Source organism: Carassius carassius, chromosome 39 (assembly GCF_963082965.1).
Source record: "Carassius carassius chromosome 39, fCarCar2.1, whole genome shotgun sequence".
NCBI lineage: Eukaryota > Metazoa > Chordata > Actinopteri > Cypriniformes > Cyprinidae > Carassius > Carassius carassius.
Window position 1 is genome coordinate 20,658,519 of NC_081793.1, and position 12,650 is coordinate 20,671,168.

The window sequence follows — 12,650 nt, forward strand, 5'->3', positions numbered from 1 at the left end:
TATAAATGGTTGACAAACTGGTTTACTGATCAGTTAAAATAGCTAAAATCAGCAAACAGACCAACTGAATCAAGCTTTGGAGACCTTGGTCTTAGACAAGGATGGGTTTTTAAACGTAGTTAGGTGTACTTACATGTGCAGGAAAGCATGAATCGTTTGTTCAGATCTGTTGACCGATGTGGCAACTACCCCTTAAATATTCATATCAATAAAACTGAAAACTAACAGCATAGGTTTTATAGGACCACAAGCATGTAGGTTGATTCTTGTCACCTGTCAGATGGCAACTTTTGTCAGTTGTCTCTCTTCCTGCGAGAGACTTTGGGACACGACTCATTTGCAATAATCAAACTATGTGTGCTATTCATCAGCTCAGAATACACTTGTATAGGTGTTGGCAGCGTAACAGTGCTGTATTTACTCAGAGATTAACGGAATGCTCTTGTTTGTCTGTTTTGTAATCCGATGTACTCAAACGTTGTGTTGTTTGTAGGGTTGCAAAGGGGTGGAAAATTTTCAGTAAATTTAGGACATATTCCATAAATGTTGCAAAATTTGCAGGATTTTTTTGTAATATTCCCAAGGACTTTTGGAAAGTTTCTGGAAATTTTCCACCCCTTTGCAACCCTAGTTGTTTGTCATTCAGACCTCACTGATACAGTTGGTACCTGTGCAACCGGTTTAGGCCTTTTTTCTTTGGAGCTTTCAGTAGATGTTGACATCCTTATGTTAAAAAATATTCACTAACAGGACAAACCAGGCTACAAAACTAATAAAAAAAAACTTTAATTATTTTAAATCAGTATCCTGCTCCCTTTTTTTCAATTTCCTTGCCAACGACTCACTATGGGTCAGCATCATCATATACATAAATAATGTTTCAATTATTTATTATTGTAAAGACTAATGTGTTGACAAGCATCAATGTCAGTGAATGAATTTGATACTACAGTATGGTTTCAAACTGATTTTCAGCTACATTTATTGAAACATTATTATCATCATCACTGTAAATAATATAAAACATAGTGTAGTGAACAGATCACTATAAGATCATCATCTGATAGCGTTGAGAAAATAACCATATTTTGCATATTGCACAGGTATTAAATACTGTAGCCATTTTTCTGGTATTGCAGTGAGACCTAGAATGAAATGTAAAATATTCAAGATATTATATTTTAAAAAAATATGTATAACATATTGTAGAACAATTGTATCCATAACAAAAAAGTTTATACTGTACATACGTTTATCAATAAATATTATTATATATAAAATTTTACATACAAATTTATAAACTGAGAGAGAGAGAGAGAGAGAGATCAGTTTAAAATGAATAAGCTGTTCTTGTAGCAGTTATTTTTAGTGCTCCTTTGAATATGTTGAATACAGTATATTTAAAATGCTCCTTCAGTATGTAGATCTGGTTGTAGAAAACCAACATGAGACTATGTTCCTTGTTGCACGTGGAGTGTTTGAATTATTAAAATGGTCAGCAGTAGTATTCCCTGTCCACGCTTGTCATTCGAGTCTTGTTATAAAGATATTATAAGAAGTGGCTTGTATCTGAAACATCACAGCTAATGCATTGATGCACTACAGCTGTTCTGCAAAATGCCTCCTGCCTCTCAAAATTATATTTTTGATTTTACATTAACTGATTTTGATTAGATTTGCTGAAGAGTGCAGGGTATGTTCATAACATGTAGAGACTTCACTCCACTCCACTGTAGTCCAGAGAAAAGAAAGTTGGAAACATTCTTGGCATTCTTTTCCAGCCTCAACTGACGTTGAAAAATTTTAATCTAAAATTATCAGGGAATAGAGATTTGGCATTGTCCGTGTGAGACAGCATCACTGACTCCTGAGACTCTTTGAATCAACTGTAAGCTTGCAGTGCATCTCCCGGCCCATGTACTGTAATTGATATTAGTTTGTTTTATGTCATGTGACCATTCAAATTCAGCAGATACTATGAATCATGCAACAACTGATGACTTCCATTTGTCTAGAACACCAGCTGTTTTTAGGAGCTTGTGTATTGGGACCTCATATTGCACATGACCTCCTCTATTTGATTCAAAGATGAGTTGAATTTGTCAGATTCGGGTACAGAATTGAAGTCTGTGGGGCCAAGTCATGTGACTTGTGCATGCTACTTCCAACTCCACACCAGATGTGATCGAAGGCAAGCACATTTTAAATGAATCTGAGATTGGTCAGTCTATGTCTGTGTTGTTTTAAGGCCTTTCTTTATGGTTTTTGAGAAGACAATGAGTTGTGGCCTGTGGTGGATGATCTTCTTTTGTGTTTCTTAGAGCAAGATTGTATATTATAGATTACTGTTCTATCCATAGCCAGCTTCACATGGATCTAAATGACACTTTGTTGCCTAAAATGACGGGGTGTTTGTGTTGCCTAAAATTTCATGATTTACTCACAATCCTAGTTACAAATTCTGTATGCATTGTTCTTGAAGCATAGTTTTTGGAATCATAAAGCATTTGTTTTGGGCATTTGATCATTTGTTAAACCATTAACGGGTTTATAATGCTAAAAGTCATGATTCAATAAGGTTCCTTTCTGTATTTAAAAATATAAACATATATAAAAAATTTTTTATTACTTATACGCGTAAATGAATGGAAACAGTGCAGTGTTATTTGTGATCTCACAGTTATTATGGTATATGGAATACTTTGTATAAAGCAACAATTGAATTGAATTCATTGCAAATAGAATCAAATAATACTGAATTTGCTAAATCGTTCTTGAACCCAGTTGAAAACCTATGAATGGTGAATAGAACTTAATCAAAATAAATTCCATTGCAAGTCGAATCAAATTGTTTTTGAATCAAATTGTATATATGAAAATGTATTTTCGTGAATAAAATTGAATCTAATTAAATCAATAAATTAGGGCTGTAGCTATCGAATATTTTAGTAATTGAGTTTTCTACCAAAAATTCCATCGATTAATCGAGTAATCGGATAAAATGTGTTTTTGTGGACTTCATTACCATCCACAACCGTGATCTGTTTGAAATCTGCTGCATTTTCTCCCATGCTGACACAGGAGCCACATTAGTTTGAGCTCATCTAGAATGATCCTCATTTAGGATTGTTTTGAAATGAATGCATTTAAATGGATGCAACGCCACATGCCTGACTATGGGCACACTCAATGCCATTGCTGTAAACACCCAACCGTAATAAAAAAGCAGCAGAACCATGCCACAATATGGAAGCTTCCAGTCCTGAATGTGTGTTGCAATAGCAGAGGGGGCAGGCAGCAAACCACCTCTTCGAATATCCCCTCCTATTGTTGGCATGAAATCGGACCTGTTCAATAAATAAAAGCAGGCAGTCAGCAGATCAAGTTCCAGAGAGGGAACACTGCTGGAGAATCGGAAAAAGGGGAAACGGATGGTTAGAGTTTTTAAGGGAGTGTCTTGGATCTGGAGAGGGATGAGAAAGATGGTTGATTTATAGCCAAGGAAAGGATGTTTTCACTTAGACTCCGTCCAGGGTTGTGTCAAATGATGGTGTCAGAAAAAAAAAACAACTATCCAGTGATGAAATGTTTTCTGTGTTGTCAAATCTTGTGCGATATCCTAAACTGCAGAAATAATTACACAACGCGTGCTGTACATGTCTGATTCGTTGAAGAAACCGGTTGAAGAAACTGGTTCACTGGTTCTTTTGCGCTCGACGTAATAACGTCTTTGGCGATGATTGCCCTTCATTCAAGCCTTCGGTTTACCCGCACTCATAACATTAGCACAGAATCAGTTCAGAATCAATAATCAAAAGAATCAGTTTGGTTCAGACGCTCTGTGTGTCAGTCTGCTTCACACTGAATCACACATGCGCAGTATCATCAGCTCCTCGGTTCTCAAATTGGACGCATCTGAAAGAAACGGTTCTTGACTCAAGAATGAGTAAATCATTCGTTCGTTATCAGGCTCGGTTTTCTTCAGTTCTCTCTTCACAGCGGTTCAGTCAGTGTACTGTGTGTATTTTCGATGCTTCAAAAAATTCTAACTGACCCTCTGATGTCACATGGACTATTTTGAAGATGTTTTTATTACCTTTCTGGACATGAACAGTATACCGTACATACATTTTCAATGGAGGGACAGAAAGCTCTCGGACTAAATCTAAAATATGTTAAACTGTGTTCCGAAGATGAACGGAGGTCTTACGGGTTTGGAACGACATGATGGGGAGTTATTAATGACATAATTTTGATTATTGGGAGAACTAACCCTTTAAATCACAGTTAATCAGAATATATTTGATATTAAAGTCAACATAAAATGTAAACTGACCCTGTTTACTTTCTTAATAAATTTTCCTTGTTTTTATGTGATGATTCATTATTCCATGTAGTATAGGGTTTCCCAAACTGCAGAGGGTTTGTGATTGATGAAAAGCTAATGTAACGATTACCGGTTTGATGATAAATCATGATAAAATTCCCCACGGTTAGTATTACCGTTTCATCTTTTAATTATCATTAAAAGCTGTAATAGATTACCATGATTTGAACAACTAGCGATAAATAAATACTTTCCAGCATAAAGCACATTTTTCAGTAACAGTCTCACATGCACACAGCATGCAGAGTAGTTTTGTTTTGAGTGAAAATGGGGGAAAAGCTGGGAGGTTTTAAAAGAATGCTAAGGGAATTATACAAATGAATATATGAATTAATTAATTATATGAATGTACCTCTGAAGGTTCTCACTGTCTTAAGAAATGATATTGTTTTCATCTTTGCTCCATGTAATACCTAAAGCAGTGGTTTTCAATTCCAGTCATCGCGCCCCCCTGCTCTGCACATCTTGTATCTCTTATCGCTTCAGTCGTTTGTTCTATTCGAACATAAGTGCCCTGCGAAGTGGACATCACAGGATATTCCACCATGATTCCAGTTCGAATCGAATGTATATGTTCCATTCACAGTGCATTGAAATGTGCCGACGTGAATTTAAATTGTATTTATTTACAGAGTTATATATATGTATATACAACGTGATCTCATGAGAATACGTGTGTATTTTTACGTTAAATGTGGTTCTACCACATGTACATTTACTTACGTTTTCATGCACATAAAAACGTACAACTTAGACGTATTTGTAGCAGGAAAACGTACAAATACTTACGTGTTAGCAGCTAAAAAAACGTAAATAATCTAACGTAAAGTGTGAATTTATATGAATTCCCATGTATTAATATTAAAATCGTGGCTTTAATGATTTAAATCTGTTGTATTTAATTGTCATATCAATAAATGTTTTTATTGAATATATTGAAAGCAGTTTACTCATCTACTTAATAGGAAATAACATTTCTGTGCATGCTGCAACACATAGATACACAAAAGCACAGCATACAATTACAAATCACATCCATTTTATTTGTTTGCTGTACTCCATATCTTTAGAATCCAGATGTTTGCAAGGAACATATCCATATCAATCGATCTTCATCTTCATTCTCAGCAACAGCGTCCGTCACAGTCAAAGCGCGCGCTCGTTATGATTCGAATTTGAAAATAGCGCCAATGCGCAACAGGATCGTTACGACATGGTTTACGGCACTAATATCGAACTCTCATTGGTTCTCACATAATTCGTCATAGATTGCGACATGTCGTGTTTCAGTTGATAGACATTTGAAATCAGTACTGCTACTGCGCCAGTGCGCCTTCACGGAGAGAAGACAGATTCATAATTTCACGGATTAATAAATTAAATTCTGCTCTGTACCCTATAAAAACTATTACCTCCAGAGAGGACTGCGACTGGAACACATTATCATTTGAACAACTTTTGGTACCACTTTTGATATTTTTTCGCACAAAATAAATGATTAACATTATGTTTGTTTGTCTGTTATTTGTTTATTTATAACAGTAACGTTATGTAGTTTTAAGAAATGGTTATGGGTAGGTTTAGGGGTAGGTGTAAGATTAGGCCTAAAAAAAAAAAAAAAAGTTTGGTTCCGGTTGGTTGTCAGTTGAGGTCATTGGTCGGTAGGGAATTTTTTTTTTTTTATTTATTTATTTTTTTCTCCAGTGGCAGTTTTACACACACGCGCGCTGATTTTAAATGTGTGTACCGGTACTTTTACGACAGTGATTCTGTATTCCCGTTTAAAGTCTGTTGTTGCCATAGACACGCAAAACGCACACACACACACACAAAAAGCCTTCGCGGGAGTTTGACAGGCGATCTCATAGTAGATTAACATGGAGGATTTGAACTTGAAAAACGGAGTGTACAGACATCTTTTTGTAGTCAGATGTTCATTTATGTGGTTTATTTGATTTTGATGCTATAAATTAACTAGAAGCAAGAGACGATCAGTTAGTTTTAACTGATGATCTAACTTACAGCGATCTGTTCGACACATTCAAGAGCCACAAAACGGTATTTATTGTTTACATTTCTTTAAAAAATGACCACATTTGAAAGGTGAAATAACCAAATGAGACTTTGTTTCATATTAAAAGTAAGCTGGTAATGTTAATGTCCTGTCTGTCAGCATGTTGTCAGTGCCCTCTCTGTTCCGCGATATACTGTTGACTCCCACCCCCCCCCACCCCCTCTCTGTTCCGCGATATACTGTTGACTCCCACCCCCCCCCACCCCCTCTCTGTTCCGCGATATACTGTTGACCCCCCCCCCCCCCCCCCGTGTTTCTCTTAATGTTACGATTTCCAAACCTTAAGTTATAGATCACTTTAGGAATTGACAGTTAAAGGGTTTTGATGCAATACTTAATGGTTTTTAACGGATTACTTAAGTGTAAAACAGCATTTAAAGGAAACTGTAATTTAATTAACGATGTGTGAAAGACCATTCTTCCCCAGTCTCATAAAATAAATTTGAGTCGCACATAAATTGACAGGGTCGGTCGGAAACCGTAACCAAACAAATTTTTTTTTTAGGCCTTAACGTTAGTGGCTCAAAATAACGTTTTAATGTTATATTTTTACTAAAATTGTGTTTTATTATGTTTTATTCTTTTAACATTCTGTATAAAATTGGTAGGTTTAGGTTCTGGTGAGGTATAGGGATCTTACATTTATCAAAAAAAATTATAAAAAGGAAAAATATACATAAATATTAAAAAAATTAATCTGATACGCATTGAAAAGCAGCTTCATGAGCAAATTTCTATGGATAACTGACTGGTCAGAGAACACGTTCTATCTGTACGTATTTGAGGTTGTTTTTACGTAAATTTCGATACGTATCGAACCTGTAATTACGTCCAGATAATACGTAAATGACACTGTAAATACGTAAAGGCACATACGTATTGGACAGTTTTAATTTACGTCTAAATATGTACGTTTTGATTGTGAGATCAGGCTGGTATATATATATATGTATGTTTATATATATATATGTTTATATATATATGTATATATGTATATGTGTATGTATATGTATATGTATATATGTATATATGTATGTGTATAATATATATATATATATATATATATATATATATATATATATATATATATATATATATATATATATATATATAAATATATATATATATAAATATATAAATAAATTAATTAATAAAGCAATTATAATTTTGAAATATGAGGTTTACCTTTTTATTAAACTTTTTCAAAGCTTTATTTAATAATTTACATTAGATATTTCAACTTGCTATTAAGAGGCATTTTTATTTAATATTCTGAAAACTTGCATATCCTTCAGAACAGGGAATGCCATACTTTTTTGTTAGCCAAACAGCTTTGACCTAAAATATTTACCTGAAGTAGCCCCTGAAATTGACTTAAAATTTTTACAATTTGAAAACACATTCTCTTATTTACATTTATGCATTTAACAGATGCTTTTATCCAAAGCGACTTACAGTGTTTTCAGGCTATGCAATACATTTTTTTACTAGCATGTGTGTTCCCTTAGAATTGAACCCACAACCTTTTGCGCTGCTAACGCAATCCTCTACCATTGAGCCACGTTTTTATTAGTGTATTTATATAATTAATAATAGTATTATTAATATTATTTCTATATGTTATCTATTAATATGGTTTTTACTCTTCTATCTGCCTGCTTTTATAATATATTGTGGCGTCTATTACAGTTTTATGTCATTTCAATTAGGTACTTTTTTTTTTTTATATAATGTGAAATTGTAGCAAAAATGACAGTGCTTTAAGTTATTTGCCGGATACCTTAATAAATGACAGTTGTCACTGAACATGAATAAATATATAAAGCAGTAAAGCACAAAATAGAAGCGGAAAAATAAATGTAATGAAGACCAAGTTCCCGTTAAATTCAATTTAAATATAAACTTTGTTTTAAACAATTTGCAAGTTAGAGATTTTACAGTGAAGCACAATACAGATTAACACATAGCAAGCAAATTGTCTTGGAGACAAAACTATTCATTGTACGTAATAAGTTTTTCTCATTGAATATCCAGTTTCAGTCTGAAATACCCTAAAAATTTTAGAATGAAAGTAACATTTGACACATGATGTCATCTTTAATATGCAGTTTATGTGGAGCATAGGGTGGTTTCACTCTGATGTCTTGTCTTGTTGTGGTCACAGCTGGTTAGGAGAAAAACCTTTTCATGAAAAAGAGGTTTTCTTCCAGCGGTTTATACCAGAGTTTATTCAGTGATGAGAAGCAAAGAGAAATAGATTGTATTAGTAGGTGTGATAGTGCGAAGGCGGCGCGTGACCTGCACAAATATCGATAAACAACAGCGATATTGTCACATTAATCCTCAATACTGAATCTTTCATCTGATGCACAGTTGCTTCTTTTTCGTAATGCCAGCTGTTTTGGTGTTTGTGTGTGTGTTTGAGAGAGTGTGTGACCCTTTTGAAAGACTGTAGAGTGAGTGTTTACAATGCTGTCTGTCGTTTTAGCACCACTGTCACTCCAGTGCCAAGTGTCTCACTCACACACAAATACAGAGACCCTCACTTTATTTCACTAGTTTGCTTTGTTCATTCATCTTTATTTATTAGCCTGAGATTTACTCGTCATCTCTGTTTCATGTTCTCGATGACCTTAAGATTCAAATGAACTTTTCCAAGCACTGACATGTGATTATTTCATTAAAACAATTTCAGCATTGATTCAGCAGGGCATGCTTTCTTAGTATTCATGGTTTTAGGGAGATTGGATGCATTGCTGTTATATATAATATATATATATATATATATATATATATATATATATATATATATATATATATATATATATATATATATATATATATATATATATATATATATATATATATATAGCTGCAGGTAGACTGTAGTAGTGTTGTCACGGTACCAAAATTTCGGTACCGATACCAGTGAAAATCCACGGTTCTCGGTACCAAAGCAAAACACAAAAATATTCTAATTAAAAAAAAAAACTTTTTAGCACTAAAATAAAACCAATGCCATTCTTTATACTTATTTACAATTGTGTTTAAAGTTTTTCTACAAGTTATATAATTATGAAAAACAGTGAACAAGTTTCACCCAAATTTAATTTGTCTTTTAATTTTAAATTTAAACACATTTTATTTCTGGTAAATAAAGGGGATTTTCTATTAAAATTGAAACATGGAAGAAATATTGTGATTTATTTATTTTTTTTTAAATAAAATTTTGTAAATTTTTTCAACAGTAGTAGCAGTATCACATACATTTTACTAAATAATAGTAATATTTCTAGCACAATGCCTTCATGTAAAAATTAACTTTTAGGCCTAATGAATGCATATTTGTCATTTTAACTGAACTTAAGACTGGTGGTGATGCTTAAGATATTTTTGGTCATTGAGGGTTTCTGTAAAAAAAAATAGTAATAGATCATATTAATTATTATTAAAAGATAATACTACTACTAATTCTACTATCATACTAATGTATATCCAATGCACTATGAATTGATGAGCTGCTGGGTTCATGAATATTAATCACGTTGTCTGCGTTCGGTCAAACTGATTTGCTGAAATTAAAACAGGGACGGTACTAAATCAGCGCCAGCCAATGAAATTGCCATTTGCGCATTAGCTCCGCCCACTACCGGAGAAACCGGTATGTCTTCTGCTTGTTCAAAAATGAATATGAATAATTCTTAATGAACTCCATGACTGTCCATATTAAAATGTAAGTTTCATTTTCATGACTGGATTTTGAGATTCCGTCCTCGTTTTCTGCTTCGCGGAAATCATAGCGCTGAACCGGGTTTGAACGGGACCTCGGCACTACCGGTACTTAAAGAAACCTGGTACCGTCACATTTACATTTTTTTAGTACCGACTTGGTACCGAAGTACCGGGTCTTTTGACAACACTAGACTGTAGGGTCATGCCATTTCTCTTTCTGATGTTCAGACATGATGACTCACATGAACTGACTCGTCAGCTGGAAATATCCAGCTCTCATTGGAATCTTGCTCTGGGAACTCTCTTTTTTTCCCATTTAGAAGATCCTAAAGCAAAGAGACTGTTTCTCTCTCTCTTACACACACAGCCACACAGTGTCTGTGGCTTTGCCCTCGTGTCTGAACATGTTGGTTCTTCCGTCATTGACAACTTATTTATTTTGCTGGTTGAAGTGGTGCGCAGAGTGTGTGCCGAAGACTGGAATCCATTTCTGAGTCAACAAGTCTCTAATTTTCCATTGTCACAGAGGGTACTGATCAGAACAGCAGAGGAGGACATAGGGAAGGATGCAAAATGCCTGAAATCATTTTACCAAATGAATGTTCTGGTTTCACTTATCCCCTTGTGAAAGCAAGAAATGCTCTAAGTCTTTTAGAGAAATGGATGCATATATGTTTTACCCAACAGTTTTTAGCTGATTATAATGGTTATTTAAACACCCATAGTGATGTTAAGGGTATATTTAAGGTTCACCCTCTCTCGTGAGGCTTAAAGCTTTGATACTCCCTCATATTCTTGAGTTGCGTCAGTGCATTCTTTCTGTAACTGAAACACACTGGCTATGTCCAAAATCAAGAGCAGCTGCCTCTCTTCTCAGTCCATCAGTCATTTAACAGGCTACTTGTAGTATGAAGGCACATTTTAAGGTTTTAGACTGCCTTCTGGAGCACCATAACATGATGACCAATGATTTAATGAACTTAATTGTTGAATAAAGTCCTTATTTTTTATTTTCTTTGTACGCAAAAAGTATTCTTGAAGCTTCATAAAATTATAAATTGTCTGTGTTGCTGCCTTTTTTTCATTGACTCAGCACATCATGAATACTTTCTCTGCCGCAGGGGAAGATCAGTGTGGGTAAACACTAGGCTTTTGTATTGTATTTTGAGTTTCTTTAAAGCTGCAGTATTTTTTTCCCTTCTACTTTTAACACACAAGCCTGACTCAAATGCAGTTATCTGTGTGCAACATAAGGACAAAATGTCACTTTCAGACATAGTCTTTCACCTGGCATCTAGACGAGTCCTACTGTGACCCCTTTAACCTTTCAATTGAGTCACCTGTTACCCCTCAACCCAACACTTGAGAGGTCCCGAGAGAGACAAACACACACACACACACACACACACACACACACACACACACACACACACACACACACAGCAGACAAAGAGTTTGTTGAGCTTCTGAAATGTGTGTTTCAGCTCTCATTTCCTCTCTTTATTTTACAATCTCCATTTGTTTAAAATGAAGGAGTACTGTAACTATCTAACTTCTAATTCTGGCAGCAACATGCTTTCCTATAAATATTTTCATATGAATTCACATTGTTTCAGAGTCACAATCACTTGTATACTTCATGCATGCAGAACTTTATGACTCTACATTGTCTATTATCTTTGGACTGCACCGTCTCCCTCTCAAGGCCTCCACCCCATTAGTGCTCTCATGTGGATGACTTAATGTGTTTTAGAGGGTGTATAAACGCATTTGAGCTTGTTGAAGAAATGTTGTCCAGAGAGAGGTGAATTCAGTCACCTTAAATTATACACATTTATTTAGTCATCCTCATGAGGGATTAATTTATGCTGTCACTTCTGTTTGCTTACACATGGAGTTGCTATTGAATGAGCAGAGGTGCAAAAGAGGGAGACTAGGGTTTGTACACACAGGATGCATTCTTTGCTATTTATGCTACCATTCAAAGGTTTGGGGACAGTACGGATCTTATTATTATTAATCTTGAAAATAAATGGTTTGCGTGGTATTCTAATAAATGTGGAAAATCTTTATTTTCCAAATAGCTCTTCTGACGTCATTGGGTTTTGAGCTCATCACTTCAAAATGTCTTAAGTGAAGTTCTTTAACAGGAAAGGGCATCCAATCAACAAATACATTGGGAGGCCATATTGAAAATATGTTTGTTGTATAGGTGACATGTTTAATCCATCTCTCTTTTGCTTGTGATGCACAGGTGATGAGTGAACATGGAGGCTGGATCGGTGGTGCGTGCCGTGTTTGAGTTCCTTCCCAGCGTCTCTGAAGAACTCCCTCTGTTCACTGGAGATGTCATTGAAGTGCTTAGTGTTGTTGATGAATTTTGGCTGCTTGGAATTAAAGATGGAGTCACAGGTAAAGTCGTGTGAGGATTCACAGTACATGTTGTCTTCTGTCTTT

At 34.9% G+C, this 12,650-nt stretch overlaps 1 protein-coding gene across 1 annotated transcript in view; it reads left to right on the top strand.

The window, feature by feature from the left end:
- The window catches only part of LOC132121595 (dynamin-binding protein-like), a 54,965-nt gene that overhangs the window by 2,390 nt on the left and 39,925 nt on the right, over window positions 1-12,650 (top strand). The window contains exon 2 of the mRNA XM_059531158.1: window positions 12,448-12,605. Within this exon, the coding sequence (XP_059387141.1) occupies window positions 12,461-12,605 (145 nt within the window). The 5' untranslated portion in view covers window positions 12,448-12,460. The remainder of the gene's footprint in view (window positions 1-12,447; window positions 12,606-12,650) is intronic.